The following is an 18,253-nucleotide window of genomic DNA, read 5'->3' on the forward strand; positions in this document are numbered from 1 at the left end:
GCGAGTAGTGTGGAATCTGCTTAATGCATAAATGTCTTCAGCCCTGCAAGGTATTCTTTCGTCACTCTCCCGTTAGCATCTCTATGCATATACATCCACCTCCGCAACTCAAAAATATTCTTGGAGCCCGACATTTTTTTTTCTTTCATGTTTTTTTTCTTCTTGTTGGTGTGTTTAAAATGATGTTCAAATGTCCATATTTATAGGAAATTTTTGAATCTGGTAGTTGTAATTTTCCTAGGAATTTACGACGAAATTTAGTTAGGTGGCCGAAAAAAACGTGTTACAAATCAAATTTCCTCGCTAAGTTGATGTAAAATATTTCCTCGTAAAGTCCATGCTATGTTTACGTCGAGCTTACGAGGAAATCGTAATTCTTCGTAAAAGCCACGTGATATTACATCGACTTTATGACGAAATAATTTCGTCGTTATTTTACGAAGAAATAACGTTGATTTTATATTTCCTCGTAAGTTCCTCGTAAAGTTACGAAGATTACTTTTCCTCGTTAAATTTCCTCGTTAAATTTGTGTTTTCTTGTAGTGTGAGACAAATATTGTAATTTGAGTTTCTCACAAATAAAAGACTCCTCTTAGTTTTTGTCTTATATATTTTATTATTTTCATCTGCTTATAGATTATGCAAGGGATTCTCAATGATAATGCTATAAAATGGTTGTAGATAAAGATAAATAAGGATAAGAATCTGACTATATAAAATAGGAAAATATATAAATTTACTGCCTATTCAGGGCTGTGCGTCGATATAAGCTAATCAGGCATTTGCTTGAGGGCCAACAAGTTTAAAATTAATCTTGGGGCCAATTTTCATAATAATTAAGTAGCCCATATGGTGTTAGCAGCGGTTACTTAACCTACTCCAGACGCCATGTGTTCAAATGCTTAGTTAGATGTTTTGTTTTATTTTAGTTAATACTTTTTGATAAACGAAAATAAAGAAAAACTAACTTCACTTATTAAAAAAAGAAAAATAAATAAAAAGGAAATTGGTTAATGATCAACATTAACTATATAAAGACTTATTCTTGGGTGAACCTCTAGGTTCACCAACCAATAGGATTGTGTTATTTCATATTCTATATCTTTTAAAAAAGAAAACAAAATATTGTCAAATTATATTATCTTTTTAAAATTAAAAGGTAAAAAAGAATAAATAAAAAATAATAGTAATTACAAAAAAAATATTTTTAACGTCGTCAGCAAAACATTAAACCCTAAATCATAATCCCTAAACCCTAAATCCTAAACCCTAAACCCTTGGGTAAACCCTAAACTCTAGGATAAATCTTAAACTCTAGGATAAATCTTAAACTCTAAATCAAAATCACTAAACACTATAACATTCAAGAGTTTAGGGTTTAGGAGTTAGGGTTTAGAATTTTAGGGTTTAGTGTTTTTATTTAGAGTTTAGGATTTATCCAAGGGTTTAGGATTTACCCAATGGTCTAGGGTTTACCCAAGGGTTTAGAGTTTATCCAAAGGTTTAGATTTTTCCCAAAGGTTTAGGGTTTACCCAAGGGTTTAGGTTTACCCAAGGGTTTAGGGTTTAGGGATTAAGATTTAGGGTTTAGTGTTTTGCTGACGACGTTAAAATTTTTTTTTAATTCTTTTTTCTGTAGCTGCTATTTTTCTTTTACTTTTTTTTTATTTTAAAAACATAATATAACTCGATAATATTTTGTTTCCTTTTTTTAAAAGATATCGAATTTGAAATAATGAAATCCTATTGGCTGTTGAACCTAAAAAAGTTCACCCTAGGGGGATGAGCCCAAAAATAACTCCTATATAAATGCCTAAAAAGAAAAATAGAACCAGTTACCAAACCTAATAGATTGTTTTCCGATGTTGACAAAAAAAAAATCGAGTGTGTTCTAATTATTTCTTAACTCTCAATTAACAAAGCGACAAAGTCTTTTGTTTCTTCAACATCATCTACGATTACACTGGTAGAGTTTTGTTAATCTAATACTTTTAATCTGTTAGTTTCATTTAGTCTCTTAATTTGCTTATGGGGCCAATTTGTTTTTTCTTGCTTCTAGTTTGGAAAATGTCAGGCACGGCCCCGTGCCTATTGGTAAACATTAGTGTGTTTGAGAAATAAAATAGATGGGATCATTAAAGTTAAAGTTAAGCTGCAACTGTGATCTGATCATATGCTGGATGTGTTTGATACGTTGTTGAAGTACTCATATTTTGTTTCTTTTTCTCCGTTATAGTATCATATGCATTGCTGTCCATACAAAATTTACTAAACTGTTGTTAATTTATCGTGGGTGCGCGTCTATATCATCGTCATCCGGCGCCATTCGAATTTTACTACATATATGTTGTTCTAACATTTGTGTTAATGTTTTCAACGTGCATCCGTCAACGTGGGTTGTATTTCATTGGCTAGTTGTCACACATCAACAAGGCTAATCATATGTGGAGGTGAGTATACGTAGTTCAAGGACTAACCTCGAAGTTGCTCGTTTTGGGTGAATACTTTTATATTATCATTTTAATTTCAGAACACTAAAGAGTATTTTAATTGTACTATCTCTAAGTGATGTTTGATTGTTTGAACGGTCACGGAACATGCACGTAACGACCGATACACAATGAAGAACAAAAGTTAAGATAAGCCATATTGATATTAATATATTATAACATGCGGTGACGACACTTCTTGTGTCACCACGTATCAAGCATCTTTCAATCAACCATGATGTGTCGCAGCCACAGAGGACAACACGTACAGGATCGAGAACCCGCATACTAACACTCACAAAGTACAACACCCCCATACTCCTAATTTAGTTAGTTTTAGTCTCAGCATACCATGCAGCTATACACGTATCTTCTGTGCTTACACGTGTCCCGTTCCAACCGACCAAGACACACTACAAATGTCCCGATGGATTGGAGAGACAATACACAGTTTATACACAGCAACAATCACTTTGAGAAGAAGCTTTAATTGTCGTTTCATATTTTTACACATTTGAAGAAAAGAAAAATGGCGTCTAACCAACAAAGCTACAAAGCTGGTGAAACCAGAGGCAAGACTCAGGTAATAAGAGTATCTATGTGTACATATCTATATACGTAAATCTCATTCTGTTTACAAATTATAAAGATGATTTGGTTGTGTAATAACAGGAGAAGACAGGACAAGCAATGGGAGCAATGAGGGACAAGGCTGAGGAAGGCAAGGACAAGACTTCCCAGACGGCCCAAAAGGCCCAACAAAAGGCACAAGAGACTGCCCAGGCAGCTAAAGACAAGACATCTCAAGCTGCCCAAACGACCCAACAAAAGGCTCAAGAGACGGCTCAGGCAGCGAAAGACAAGACATCTCAAGCTGCCCAAACGACTCAGCAAAAGGCTCATGAGACGACCCAATCATCAAAAGAGAAGACATCTCAAGCTGCCCAGACGGCTCAAGAAAAAGCCCGTGAGACGAAGGACAAGACCGGGAGCTACCTGTCGGAGACAGGTGAAGCCGTGAAGCAAAAGGCTCAAGACGCAGCTCAGTACACAAAGGAGACGGCGCAAAACGCGGCTCAGTACACGAAAGAGACGGCTGAAGCGGGTAAAGACAAGACCGGTGGGTTCTTGAGCCAGACAGGTGAGCATGTGAAGCAGATGGCTATGGGTGCAGCTGATGCGGTGAAGCACACTTTTGGAATGGCTACGGAGGAAGAAGACAGGGAACATTATCCAGGAACAACTACTTGTACTACTCAGAGCACTGATCCGACTCGTCATACTTATGAGAGGAAGTGAGAATAACAGGAACTATATATGAACGCGTCTTTCTTTTGTTTCAATAATGTCATGTGTCTTTGTTTTGTAATTTCTGTTGTGTCCTTGTGTTTGTGATTCCGTTTTGTTTCTTTCGTTGTGATGGTGATCCTGGAGACTTCTAATTTCCAGCCAATAAGTTTATATTCGATCGTGTTACAACTTTTTTTGTGTCGTCCAATTTGTATTTTTGTTATAATAAACTGGTATTAATCCCATACCATGGTCCACTTTATGCAATGGATTTTCAAGCATTAGTATTGTAATCAATGTAGATGTTTAAACTGAATGTGTTCCATTTACTTTCATTAACCTAAACAATTCTAAGTGTTTAAAATTTTCTCATGTTTTTGTTATGTCTATTCATTTTGAAAAAATATGATGACATATTTTGGTTAAAAATGTGTTATGAATGTGATATGGCTTCAATTTATTATTGACATAGTAACAAAAATAAATCGAGTTTGAAAATATTTTTAAAATAAGATAATAACAAAATTTAACTACATATTTATAAATATTATTTTTAAACAAATCTAAATGATGCTTTATTGATTTAAAAAAAAATCATACGTAAGTTATTTTTATTGTATACTAACCTTATAAAATATTCTTATTCATCTTTTCTTTGTTATACACTACAGAACCATATCTTCCAGTATCGAGTTTTACTGAATGGACAATCAAAGGGCCGCAGCGGGGTCTACGTCAGGGGATCATTTATCTTCTTATTTATTTATTTTGTATACGGAAGCATTGGTAGCGAACATTAAAAAGGCAGAGAGAGAAACTCCCGACAGGTATAAAGATTGCAAGGGCTTGTCCTCCAATCTTCCATTTATTCTTCGCGGATGAATTTTTTCTTCTGCAAAATAAAAAGTGAGGAATATCAGATTATTCTCAGAATCCTAAAGGAATACGAAGCAGTTTCAGGACAGCAGATAAACTTTGAAAAATCTTCAATCCAATTTGGGCACAAGATTGATGAACTATTGAGACAAGATTTACGGGATATTCTCGGAATACAAAATTTAGGTGGAATGAGATCATATTTGGGAATACCTGAGAATTTGGGAGGATCAAAGATCCAAGTTTTTGGGTTCGTTCAAGAACGTTTAAACAATAGAGTAAATGGATGGATTTTCAAGTTCTTTACCAAGTGGGGGTAAAGAAGTAATTATAAAGTTTGTAGTAACAGCTCTGCCAAATTAAGTAATATCCTGTTACTGTATCCCAAAAACGGTGATGAAGAAGCTGACGAGTACAGTGGCACAGTTTTGGTGAAGTCCGGGAGGAAATACTCGTGGTATGCTTTGGAAATCATGGGATAAAATTTGTGCCTCTAAGGATGAAAGAGAGCTGGGTTTCAAAGATCTCGCAGATTTCAATACATTAATGCTTGGGAAATAACTATGGAGGCTGATTGAAAAACCAAACACTTTATTTTCTCGAGTGTTCAAAGAAAGGTATTTCAGGAATGCATCACCCCTGGAACATATTAGATCCTACTCGTTATCTTATGGCTGGCGTAGTATTGTCCCTGCTAGATCTCTGGTTAGCAAATGACTAATCAAAAGGGTGGGATTAAGATCTTATATCTCAGTATGGAATGATCTCTGGCTTCCATCCACTCGCTCAAGACCAGCAAATAAAAATCAACACAATCTTTATTCGGACCTTACAGTGGATTCTCTCATAGATGTAACATCCAAAACATGGAATTCACAGGCTATTCGGACTCTGGTGGACCCGCAAGATGCAAAAATTATTGAGAGTATTCCTTTAAATCGATTTCAGGTAGAAGATCGGGATGGATGGCATTTTACTAAAAGTGGGAGGTATACGGTTAAATCTGGATATCAGGTAAAACAAGTGTATCCCGACAGTGGATGGACATTACCAGAGTATGGTCCTTCGGTTTTACCCCTGAAGGTGCATTGCTGGAAAGTACCTTGCACATCTAAGATAAAACACTTTTTGGCAACCAGTAACATGATGTATAGCGGTAAAGAAAAATTTACGCTCACGGGGAATCCATGGGGACATAACTTGTGCACGATGTGGAGCATCAGAAGAGTCCATAAATCATGTGTTATTTGAATGTTCACCAGCAATTCAGGTTTGGGCACTTTCACGAATTCCGTCGAATCCAGACATCTTTCCCTTACAATCTCTATTTCAAACATGGATCACTTATTTTGGAGGGTTACACCGGATATGGAAAATCATCAACTTGCATGTATCTTATGGTATATATAGAAAGAAGGGAATAACAAAGTTTTCAGTAATCTGGATATCGATCAGCGCGAAACTCTTAAATTAGTAGAAACGGAGTCGGTACTCTGGGATGAGGCGCAAATTCCAATTACGCAGAGAACAGTCCAAGCTCGGATTGCAACAGACGCGTCTGTTCCATCTATTCAAAATAGATGGTGTTTCACGGATGGATCTTGGAAAGACGGCGAAATTTTTTCAAGCCAAGAGTGGTATAGTACGCTAGAGGGTTTTGATGGTCTAATGGGAGCAAGAAATACAAGAGCGAGTCAATCACCCTTTCACCCGGAGATAAAAGCTCTTATTTGGGCTATGAAATGTATGAAGAATTTAAGACAGTTCAACGTCACTTTTGCAACGGATTGGTCTCAGTTGGTGAAGATGGTTTCTGATCATGAAGAGTGTTTAGCCTTTACAAGTTATCTGGAAGATATAAAGTTTTTAAAGATGAGTTTCAACAGTTCAGAGTTCATCCATATACCACGGACATAGAATTTAATGGCGGACAGTCTTGCACGTAGTGTAAGAAATCAACCGTCATTTGTTGTTCATTTAGACGCAGATCTACCAGTTTGGTCAACAGAGTTTATATGAGTCTGTTTGTTGCTGACGAAAAAAATAAATTTATAGAACGATATAAAACATATTTGCCTTATAATAATTCGATAATGACGAAAAAACAACAGAAGTCAAAAGGACGAAAAAAAACGTGACCACTCCAAAACGACACCGTATAACGCCTTAGGGTTATGAGCTATGACACGAAGTCGTTCCGGTTCGGCCGTCACTAGAAGCGGTCGTCGTAAAGATCTTTGTAGAGACGGTGTAGCGATTAGAAGAAACGGTCGTTTCTTTCCTCCACGAAAAAATTCTTTCGTCTGCTGAATAAATCTGATTTGATTTAGAGATGGCGGCTGCTTTGTCGAGCAGATTTCTCAACACCGTTCGTTGTAGCAGATTGGTTAGTCTCTTCTTCAAAACTCTTTCTTTGTATCTGATGATGATGTGTCTCCATCAGTTTTCTCTTTTCCCAATTTCAAAAAAATGGTTTCTTTTTATCGTCTCCTACATAGACTACATGAGCTTCTTATTAAAAAAAGATTACTACTTTGATGTTCTTTTTTGTTCTGATCTTGAATCTGGAGCTTCTCATAAACAAGATTAGTTCTTTTATGTTTTGTTCTGTTTTGATCTTGAATCGAGTCAGCTGAGTTTACTAGGAGATTTAACCGTTTTAATTATATGGTTTTGTGTTTGCAGGCATCTGTGTCATCAGTCTATCAAAATGGGATGAGGAGGTACTCATCTTCAGTTCCCAGCGATTCAGACACACATGATGACTTCAAGCCTACACAGAAAGTCCCTCCTGGTGGTTCCTCGGACTCGTTAAAGGATCTCGTTGAGAATGTAACCTTGGAGCTTTTGTTATTTTATATTCTGAGTTCTGCATCTGCTTGGAGTTGTTTGATGATGATGATGTTTTGCTTTGGATTGTTAATAGGATGTGAAGGAGAATCCTGTAATGCTCTACATGAAAGGAGTCCCTGAAGCTCCTCAGTGTGGGTTTAGCTCACTAGCCGTGAGAGTTCTCCAACAGTATAGTAAGTTTTGATCTACTTTGTAGTTGTAGAATTTGAAGCCATCGCTTTTTTTTAGATGCTCTCAGTCAATATGTGTTTCTGGTGTTCAGATGTTCCTATAGGTGCCAGAAACATTCTTGAAGATCCAGAGTTGAAAAACGCTGTGAAATCATTCAGGTGAGAGATTAGGCTTTATACAGAGAGCTATATGTAGTCTCATTCCAAGATAGGATATTATATGTTTTGAATCTGATTAATGACTTCTTCTGTGTAGCCATTGGCCTACATTTCCACAGATCTTCATCAAGGGAGAGTTTATTGGAGGCTCAGACATCATTCTCAACATGCACAAGGTTACCATCACCAAGACTAAACCCTTTTTGTTTTACTGTATTCACATTGTTTTGGCTTATGATCTCAAGTCCTTTTGTTCAATTCCAGGAAGGTGAACTGGAGGAGAAGCTTAAAGACGTCTCTGCAAACCATAAGTCTCAGTAAGCTTCTAGAGGTTTTGATCCAAGTCTGAAGTTATATGTGCACTGCTGAATGAAGCTATTATTATGTTTTTTTCTTTCTTGTTTCTTCTTTACATAAGAATGCCTTTTGATGTACGGTAATAATAAAAGTCTCAAGAAACTTGTTATGAACAAAACTTGATATATTATATTATTAAAGAGCTTTTATTTCATTATTCATAATCAAGAATCGAAAGAGCAGAAAAAGCAAAAATTAAATCACAAAACAGTCGACGTATACCCCAAGAAACCACCCACTATATATAATACCATGTATGAAAATAGCTATAGATGCTTTTTGAAGCCTTAACGTGAGCCCTCAAGACCGAGCCTTGAGGCGAGCCAGTGAACGACCTCATTCATTTCTTTCGGTAACGTATAGTGACCAAGCCTACACAATTGACAACAAACCTCACAGTCTCAGACCAAACACAGTAAAGCAAACTAAACAGATATATCTTCGGTAGAATAGTTTTGTAACATTTATTACCCTTCATATTGTTTGAACATAACTTGTCGGAATCCAGCCATGGCAAGTGCCTGCGCAGATGTTTCTCCAAATCTGTAAGGAACTACATCATCCGCTGCAACCAAACAAAAAACATAACTATCAGCTGTTTATCTTGAAGAAATTAACAATGAACTCAAGTTTGTACTACGGAATGATGTGTACACATACAAGTTCCATGTGCAAGTATAACTGGTATCGATGCAGCACGCCTTGCAGCCTCATTTGAACTTTCTATTTTGCTCCTTAAGCTCCTGCAATGTTACGTTGAGGGTTCTAATATTTAGTCTCTTATGTTAACTAGTGACATGATTTGAAGGGGTTGAAGAAATGTATCTATATTATATACCTCCAGCCAGGAAGCCAACCACTGAGTCCTACAGTAGCGCGTAGGTTTATAGTATAAGGAAGTCCGTTTCCATAACGTCCAAGAGCGTAGCACGTTGTGGAGTAGAGAGCTATTGCTGCACCCATGCTGAAACCACCTATCCCAACTTTGACTGAAACAAACCACAAAGAGCAGAGCATTTTTTTTCAAGTTACGCTTGAGATTGTGATGGATAGTAGTATATTATATAACTCTTTGGTTGGCTTACCATCTGTTGGTTCGGTTGATAAGAGGTTAGCAATATGTGCAGCTGAAGCATCTAAGCCTTCAATATCATCGTGAAGATCCTCAGATATTTCTCCCACGTCAAACCCTGACAAGGAATGAGTTTGGTTGTTATCGTTTAGTTATCTCTCTCAGATAAAGTGTTAGAGAAGCCTTTAAGTTGAATTATCTTACATGCAGTGCAAGGAAAGCCTCCCAAAAGCGAAACAGGACGTGAGGGAGCAGTTGGACAAATCCATTTTATCTGTACATTACCATATATGTTTATCAGAAACCATTCAACGAGAGTTCAGTAATGAATAAAATTACTTCCAAGTGTGTTTGTGTTCATGGATCCTTACGTTTGGAAGAGGCAGGCTCTCCAATAGCTGAGACGAGCTGCATAGAGAACGGAGACAAAGTTAGAAGTTGTTCAACACAACAAGACATTGGTTTGATATCTTTTAACTCATCATTTGGGCATTACTTTTACAAGCATGATTAGTTACTTCTCTTTATGACATGTCTTAAGAAATGGGCACTGATCATAAGTACAAGGCATGTGAAAAAGCATTATAGTACCTTGAGCCATTGTCTCCAAGACCGTGCAACCAAACAATAGTAGCTTGGTGCTTTCCTTTGGGCCTCACAACGTAAGTCCTTCCAAACTCATACCCCCTTGCACCGCTACTACCTACAAAGATTTTGCCAGAAACATATCCAACCAGAGTAATCAAAAAACAGAGTTATTACAAGCACACACTTCATAAATAAACACCAAAGACATTAGAGATAACATAAGACAGAGAAAACAAGAAGTAGAAACAAACCAGAACCCATGCTTTGACGAGAGTAGCTCATTCTTGTTCAATGGACACTACAATTTCGGACACTTTGTTGTGATTTTTGGTAGTGTTTTCAAATGTCACAAAACACAATGATTGAAAATATAAGAGAAGGTATGGGAGGGGAAGTGTGTATTTATAGAAAAAATTTGAGGTGATGTTGAGAGGAGAGGGAATAAAAAGAAAAGAGATGTGAATCTGAATCATTCATTATGAGATGTTAAATGTGTACAACAGCTACACAAAAAACTACTGCTAAGAGAAGGCTAGAGAAAGCATCCATGGAAATAGAATAAGGAAAACACAATTTCTTTTTAGTTTTCTTTATATTAATATAACAAAAGAAATAAATCTTTTGGGAACATAAGGAATCAAAATCAAAACCTTGAGCAGAGCTAGCGGCAAAAATACTCAGAGGAGAGAGATGGAGAGAATCAATGCCTTGTGGCGGTGGAAGAAAATAAACTCTTCCGCGTAAAAGAATATTAATCCTCTGTATTTTAAAGAGAATCACTTTTTTAAAACTTACCTTAAAAGTTTATTGGCAATAAATGTGACGTGGTGACGTGGTTTTACGAGAAACTTTTATTTAGTAAAACGCTTAAGTGTCACGCATAGAACATTTCTTACCAAAGCTGTGAATTTAATGCGTTCACACTAACTTTTCTTTAAAAAAGCTTCATACCTTCTATACTTTTTCCGACGAACACTTTTACGTCATAAACTTTTAACTTCAAGTTTGATTAGTTGATTTATCAATCCTCTCAATATAATCATAACATCAATAAAGATTCTTTATTCCTCTATACGTTTCTGTTAAAAACGGTAACACATCTGATCTATCGCCATTAAATCGACAGATCCATAGAGACGACAAAGCGATGAAACTTTAGTACGATGCCAAGTGTTAATGAAAGAACCTTTTTCTTTGTACATGCTTTCATGCATTTAGCAGAGTACTCACGTTCTTGAGAAACACCTCTCATTGCTGAAAGAGTACGTCAAAAATCTATTTCTAGATAAATGTGTCGTACTCGGTTTTGTTACTGCTCGATGAGGTGATCTCTGTTTCGAGGAGACTGAATCACTGTAAATCGTCTCGGTTTAGTGTATTACTCATCTCTGCATTAGACGACCTTGAAGATGAGAAGAAAATTTTAGGAACGAATCATCAGCAAGTCTCACGTGATGGTCGCATTTGGAACAACCTTTACAATATAGAGGGTCAAATAACCTTCAATTTATTTTATTATGCAACTATGTTTTCTGAATTTAAAGGAGCTATAATTTTTTTTATTTCACACATTTATTTTTTGCTTATAATATGTTATTGATCCACCTTTTTTTTCGATTTTATGTGTTAAACCCCTAAATCCATACTACTACAACGTGATAGGCAAAAAAAAATATTTTCCAAAACTTTTTTTTCAAATTTGCAAACACCATATATTAAATTTTAATATTAGTGAACCCATTATAAAAGATTTCTGGTTTCGCTCCCGATAACAATCATACCTTTAGTTGTATCTAACTATCGCTTAAAATATACCTTATTATATTATATATAATCATAATATATAATTTCAACATTAATATAGACATCTTATCCCGTGTAATGTATCAAGTAACTAGTTCTATGTAAATATAACACAAGTATATTACTAGAAACATGAGGGCATAATCCAAAACTGAAAAAGAAAGAAGGAAACGAAAAATCAAAATCTCCTTGTTCAATCATTTGTTTAATGGATTAACATATAAAAGTGAGAAGATTGATGGATACCCATTAATCAGGATTTTTGTAGGGCTCTTGAATTTGTGAAATCTGAAAGCACTGAGTGTAATGATGATGCGTAGAAACATCAGTGACCAACCTGGATTGCATGTGGGGGAAGCAATAAAACCAACAAAAGCCTTTGATCTTTTCTCACCTCCTTCAACGCTTCTTTCATTACTATTTTGTTTGACCCTGTTACGTTAATTATCATGTCCACTTATTTTACGGTTTTACCTAGTCATTTTTACTACATCAAAAAAAAAAGATACAAAACTTGTATTAACAATATTATTGTTCTTTAATGCATCTGATAACACTCAAATTTTGATGGATCTTCTAACGTTGTGTTGCTTTTTATTAGTTTGCCATCGTGTCATTATCTAAATCCAAATCGTAAAAAACTGTATATGAAAAAACTAACATGAAAATGTTTTCAATAAAATTTAATGTAATTGGTTGACTTTATAATTATTTGATGAATACATACATCTGTTACTTTACTTGTTGGTTGCTAGTTGGCAAAAAAAGAACCTTAACTAAAGTACACTTTGTTTTTTTTTAATATGTAAATACTAAATAGTGATCATTGTAAAACATGTGTTCTATTCATTAATGTTTCTTTTTTTTGTTCTTAACAAGTTTTTTTTCATTAACATTCATCGTTCTCGTTGATTTGAACTAATATGAATAGTGACATCAAGGTCAATAATACAAAGCATTACATGACAATAAGACAAACCATTACGCAATTTTTTAAATGAAACGGCTATTCTATTACTCAATATTTAGGTGGTATAAAAAACCAGATCGAAACAGAACAATCAAGTAATACAAGTTTCTATGAAAATATCTTGCTATCTTAGCTAATGAATCAGATAATATATTTTTAGAACGAGGAATAAAAACAATCGAAAACTCTGAACGAGGAATAAAAACTATCAAAAACTCTATGAATCTGTTCTTCAACTTCATCAGCTCCTTCAGCTCGGTGGAGAAGTTAGGTCATGCTCCAAAGTCTTGAATCATCGAGACTAAATCCTTATAATAGGTGCTAAAAAATTGACAAGTCGATAGCTGTAAGACCATCTCCAATGTATTTTTCTATTTCTTCCTCTAAAATAGAAAAACTCTATAATAGAGATGAGTTTGTCTCCAATGTATTCCTCTATTTCTTCCTCTAAAAAGAAATATTCTTGATTTATTCTTTTCTAATTTTACAAATAGTATATTTTATTTGTGAAAGTTGAAAACCAACCCAACTTAGTGTAACATTTATAAAATTATGATATTATTTACACTGAATATTTTTATAGAAACTATTATGTAAATAAAAAATATGTTTATATATTTATATAAACAGTAAATTTTCACTAAAAATATTTATTTTAGTTATAATTGTTAAAGTAAAAAGTTAAAAGATCATTTTGTAAATAAAAGTATGCCTTTTTTATAGAGGAATGTTATTTTTTCCTCTAAATATAGATGTGAAAATAGCAATTTGTATTTTAGAGAAAGAAATAGAATAAGATTGTAGTGATTTTATCTCTGAATGTTATTATAGAGGTAAATATAGAGGTGGGTTGAAGATAGTCGTGCACTCCATTGTCCCTTGTAAAGCCTGAGTTTCGAGTGTAGTGGTGAGATTCGTCGCCTTTCGTTCCTTCGACATTTACATTTTCTTAGTTTGGTTTATTCAGTACGTTTGGTCCACTTAAAAATTATTCAGATCCTCGTATTTCTTGACATTAAAAGAGTGCTTAGTTTTCTAATCAATGGAAGGAACTTATGGGTAGAAATTCTATTAAAAGTTATATTTTACACACGTGTAGCTCTATTTTGAGTGAGGTTAACTAGTATTTATATACGCTATATTAATAAAAGAAAAGGAGCTTTAGTGGGAGTGACCTACATGATGACAAAATCAGAATGGGTCTGACCGTCTGAGGCCGAGCAATGCAACTTGCATGATTCAAAATCCATTCACTTAAACTTTAAATTTTCATGTAATATACCCAAAAGGCCAGAACCATTTGTATATTTTGAAGCCAATGTAAGGGAATCATGCTTAATCGTGATCTAATTTTATGTATAATCTCGTTACAATTTTATGTATTTAAATGAAAGTACCCATTAACAATTTAACACGCACGTTGCATTGAAAAATAGATAACAAAACGAAAAAAATCATGTTGAAACATAAACAAAATGTATACGTATATGATCAAAACAATGGACATAGTTGCATGGATATTGAATACGTAATGCAAATTGTTTTAGCACAATCAATATGCCCTAATCAACTCCTTGATAAGTGGTTTATTTTATGCCACAGACCCGCACTGCGCATAATAAATTGATAATTGCCTTTTGTCTCTATTTCTACCACAAAGATCTCTACAGATTTGATGGAATGATTACTATTTATCTTTCGTGAAGGAATATATCACCACTTAATTAATTATTTGATTAAAAAAACAAATAGTAATAGAAACTGAGTACTTTAGGACCGGTTATCTTATATGGCATTGAATTTGTATGATTTAAATGTGAGGTTTCTATTACGGGGCACCTAAGTATATATCTGAAAACTAGTTAAACAATAGAAACTCATGTAACAAACATATATAGAATGAAAATAGTGTTCTTAGTGGTTATGAACTTATGAATTAGTTAAGAACTTCATATCCTCGACAATATTGTTGAACTATTACTTGACATATTCATAGTAACGACGGCATCACGTTACATAACTTTAACTTTTAACAAAGGTCAACAACTTTTGTAAGTTAATTATATTTTTTTTTTTGCTTAAAGTTAATTATATTTTCTTGCGATCCTTTTTTCGTTAACATGTATATAGCGTTTGGTTAGTCAACTCTTCTAGTGACCCACCGTTTAAAATAAGAAAACAACTTAAATTGGTGGTGAATAGTCAACGTAAATTAGAAAGAGTCAGTAATGTCAAATGGTCGGGTTATAAATGGATGGTCCGTGTCTAAATAGATATGGTCCGAAATGGAGAGACCCATATTGAACCATAAATAATTTTTGTCCAAATGGGCGAACCCAACTACATCCATAGCCACATTTGAGCTTAACCAGTTGGACAATGGGCGGCCCAATAAGATTAAATGTCTAGGGTTTGGGAATTGAGAGAAATACGATCTTTTTTTTTCGCAGTCTCGTTCTTCTGCGATTCTTCTTCCTCGTCTTCTTCGATTCTTCTTCCTTGTGTTCGATTCTTCTTCCTCTTCTTCGTTCTTCTTCGGTTCTCCTTCGATTCCTTCGATTCTCCTTCAATTCGACTTCTGAGGCTATCTACGCCAAAAACAATCCTAATCCCTTCGATAACCAGAAACAAGCTTTTGTGGTTGTGGGTCGAGTCAGCACTGGCATAGAAGCAGAACTAAAGGTTGAAAAGCTACAATCTTTGATTAGTTCCCTAATTTCGGTTTGTTCTCGCACAAATCATGAAATGGTTAATTGTTCTCGATGAACTTTTCAGGTGCTTTACGGGTCTGGAGCTAGGAAGTTCGCGAGAAGCTGTTGCAGCTCTTGGTTGACCTCTCACTAAGGTATTGTTTAATGATCTTCTCGTGAATTTATTTGCTCGTGAATTAGAACCTTCATATGAACACTAAGTATATGATTGTACAGACTTTCTTTTGTACTGAATACTGATAATGGGTATCTTTACTGTCTGTAAAGACTTTCTTTTGTTTCCCTTATTGTCTTTTAGTTCATAACTTTTGATACCAATCTTCATAAAGCAGTAAACTATATGACTCATGGACGTACGATAATGGTTTTGTTCATTTTAAATTTCTGGCTGGATCCTGCTGTCTAGTGTCGTATATGAAACCTGCTCATACAATCAAATATTACAATTTAGTACCTTCGAGATCAGGTTCAGGAGATCATGACACATGTGTTATTAGGTGATTTCTTAAGATGGGTGTTAAGTCTCAGGGTACATATGTCATGTGACCTTTCCGTTTTATCAGATCTCACTGTTTTAAGCTTTGACTTTGATTAACTGATCACTGATGCTTTCTCTTGTTTGTTAACTGTTGCTTTCTCTTTTGTTCTCTTTTGTGTAGATGAATGCAGATACTTTGAACCTGAATGATGATGATTTTTTGAGTGTTGAAGATATGATGGCTGAGAATGAAGATGAGCAGAATGCACAAGATGATTCTGTAACGAGCGCTGCTCAGACTAGAGGTAACAAACGTAGGCACTCGATATGTTGGAAGAACTTTACAATTATAGGAGATAAGCTGTCTGATGGTAGTCATAACATTAAGTGCAATCATTGCCATGATCTCTACAACATAGATCTAGGTAGGAATGGAACTAGTACTTTGCTTAGGCATTCGAAACAGTGTTCAAAGACTCCTGAAAGTACACCTGGTAGTAATAGGAATCTGGATATGATGGTCTTCCGTGAGATGATGGCTATTGCTATAATAGAGCATAATCTGCCTTACGCATTTGTCGAGTATAGAAGGGTGAGAGATGCTCTTGCTTATGCGAATTCAAGTTTTGAATTTTGGAGTAGGAACACAGTTGTATCTGATGTGCTTAAGATTATTGAGAGGGAGAAAGCCCATCTTAGGAAGGTGTTGAGTGAAGTTCCTGGTAGGCTCAGCTTCACTACTGATCTTTGGAGAGCAATCACAATAGAGGGTTACTTGTGTTTGACAGTTCACTATCTTGACGCAAACTGGAAGCTACAAACGAAGATATTGACATTTTGTGTGTTTCCTCCACCTCACACTGGTGCAAGCATTGCTATGAAGTTAATGGAGATATTGAAAGAATGAGGCTTAGAGAAGAAGGTGTTTACTGTAACGGTGGACAACGCTACTTCAAATGATAACATGCAAGGGTTTTTAAAGAGACAGCTTCGTAAGGATTTGGTTCGTAGTGGTGAGTTTATGCATATAAGATGCGCGATACACATCTTGAACTTGATTGTTCAAGATGGATTGTCAGTGATTGGTGAAGCTCTAGAGAAGATTAGGGACAATGTGAAGTTTGTAAAAGGTTCAGAGTCTAGGGAGAAGATGTTTGAAGCTTGTGTGGAAACTGTTGGGATTGTGAATAAGAATGATGCTGGTCTTATTTTGGATGTGGTAACGAGGTGGAACTCGACCTTCTTAATGTTGTCTAGAGCTATTGATTTTAAGGATACATTGCGTAATCTCTACTGCCAACTTATACTTTATGCAAGTGTGGAAAATTGAGAGTTGGTTGAGAGAGCATGCGACTTCAGATGATGAGACAATACGTGACATGGTGAAGATCATGAGGCTTAAATTCGACAAATATTGAGATGATTACAGTGATATACTTGCAATTGCTGCTGTCTTGGATCCAAGATTGAAATTCGGGTGCTTAGAATACTGTTATAACACTTTGAACCCGTTAACAAGCAAGGCTAAAGTGGATCACATTCGTAAGAAGCTGGAAAAGCTGTTTGGAGTGTACAAGAAGAATACTAAGGCCACTACTACAACCACTTCAGAAACATCAATGGAGAACAGTCTACCTGTCGGATATGGGGTAAGTTGTCAATCAAAGTCACTTGTTTTGCTCATTGGTTTATCTTAAGTCTTAATCACTTTTTTTTAATGTTTATACTGCAGGGATTTTATGCATTCATTACTCAAAATGCAGGAGAAGGGAAATCAGCTTTAGATGTGTACTTGGCTGAACCGGCCATGGATATGTTTGCCTTTCCGAGACTAGATGTTTTGGAATATTTGAAAAATAATAAAGCTCGGTTTAAGGAGTTGTCTCGTATGGCGTGTGATGTTCTTTGCATCCCCATAACAACTGTATCTTCAGAGTAATCTTTTAGTGCTGGAAGCCGGGTCCTTACTAAGTACAGAAGCCGACTACTACCATCCAATGTACAAGCTCTCATCTGTACAAGAAACTGGCTCCGTGGGTTTGAACCAATGAGTAAGTCGTCTCATCTAGATTTCATGTTGATTCTGGTATGTGAAATGCTTAGTTAGGGGATGAACTTGTACTTGATGCTTAGTTAGGGGATGAACCGATGTTATGCTCTGATTTTTGCTTGTTGGCGTTGTGAGAAATGCTCTGATTTTTGCTTGTTGGCGTTGTGAGAAATGCTTTGATTTTTGCTTGATGTTGTTATGCGAAATGCTCTGATTTTTGCTTGATGTTGTTATGCTAAATGCTCTTATTTTTGCTTGCTGTCTTTGCCTAGATTTATATGAAATCTTTGATTGTTTCTGTTATGTATATATAGTCATTTGGTTTGATTCCAGTCTCATATCTTTTGCTTGTTGATATGTTAGGTGATTCCGAAGATGAAGATGAGG

At 35.4% G+C, this 18,253-nt stretch overlaps 4 protein-coding genes across 4 annotated transcripts; 3 read left to right on the forward strand and 1 right to left on the reverse strand.

The window, feature by feature from the left end:
* The first annotated feature begins 2,972 nt into the window (after nt 1-2,972).
* On the forward strand, nt 2,973-3,924 carry LOC106387498 (late embryogenesis abundant protein 76). The gene is given in 4 exon segments (NM_001315725.1): nt 2,973-3,072; nt 3,162-3,778; nt 3,781-3,812; nt 3,814-3,924. Coding segments are annotated over 4 exon segments (774 nt in total). The 5' UTR covers nt 2,973-3,018; the 3' UTR covers nt 3,885-3,924.
* Nucleotides 3,925-6,770: 2,846 nt separating this feature from the next.
* LOC106387501 (monothiol glutaredoxin-S15, mitochondrial) lies at nt 6,771-8,351 on the forward strand. Its single transcript, XM_013827361.3, has 6 exons — nt 6,771-7,041; nt 7,341-7,487; nt 7,582-7,681; nt 7,771-7,837; nt 7,935-8,013; nt 8,102-8,351. Exons 1-6 carry the CDS (start codon nt 6,988-6,990, stop codon nt 8,156-8,158), a joined length of 504 nt encoding a protein of 167 aa, XP_013682815.1. The 5' UTR covers nt 6,771-6,987; the 3' UTR covers nt 8,159-8,351.
* On the reverse strand, nt 8,304-10,322 carry LOC106387500 (acyl-protein thioesterase 2). Its single transcript, XM_013827360.3, has 9 exons — nt 10,106-10,322; nt 9,858-9,969; nt 9,638-9,674; nt 9,471-9,540; nt 9,280-9,384; nt 9,033-9,183; nt 8,855-8,937; nt 8,666-8,759; nt 8,304-8,566 (listed from the first exon to the last, which is right to left on the reverse strand). Exons 1-9 carry the CDS (start codon nt 10,134-10,136, stop codon nt 8,482-8,484), a joined length of 768 nt encoding a protein of 255 aa, XP_013682814.1. The 5' UTR covers nt 10,137-10,322; the 3' UTR covers nt 8,304-8,481.
* Nucleotides 10,323-15,848: 5,526 nt separating this feature from the next.
* LOC106383726 (zinc finger BED domain-containing protein RICESLEEPER 4-like) lies at nt 15,849-16,723 on the forward strand. Its single transcript, XM_013823790.2, has 2 exons — nt 15,849-15,867; nt 16,008-16,723. The coding sequence occupies exons 1-2, from the start codon at nt 15,849-15,851 to the stop codon at nt 16,721-16,723; spliced, it is 735 nt and encodes a 244-aa protein (XP_013679244.2).
* Nucleotides 16,724-18,253: the final 1,530 nt, after the last annotated feature.

This window comes from Brassica napus, chromosome C1 (assembly GCF_020379485.1).
Source record: "Brassica napus cultivar Da-Ae chromosome C1, Da-Ae, whole genome shotgun sequence".
Taxonomy (NCBI): domain Eukaryota; kingdom Viridiplantae; phylum Streptophyta; class Magnoliopsida; order Brassicales; family Brassicaceae; genus Brassica; species Brassica napus.

Bases quoted from the DNA above. Each gene is read 5' to 3' on its own strand.
- LOC106387501 (XM_013827361.3), top strand. From the start codon at position 6,988: ATGGCGGCTGCTTTGTCGAGCAGATTTCTCAACACCGTTCGTTGTAGC. The intron at 7,488-7,581 runs GTAACCTTGGAG...GATTGTTAATAG, and splicing joins TAAAGGATCTCGTTGAGAAT to GATGTGAAGGAGAATCCTGT. The intron at 7,682-7,770 runs GTAAGTTTTGAT...TCTGGTGTTCAG, and splicing joins GAGAGTTCTCCAACAGTATA to ATGTTCCTATAGGTGCCAGA.
- LOC106387500 (XM_013827360.3), bottom strand. From the start codon at position 10,136: ATGAGCTACTCTCGTCAAAGCATGGGTTCTG. The intron at 9,970-10,105 runs GTTTGTTTCTAC...AAATCTTTGTAG, and splicing joins TCGTCAAAGCATGGGTTCTG to GTAGTAGCGGTGCAAGGGGG. The intron at 9,184-9,279 runs GTAAGCCAACCA...GGTTTGTTTCAG, and splicing joins ATCAACCGAACCAACAGATG to TCAAAGTTGGGATAGGTGGT.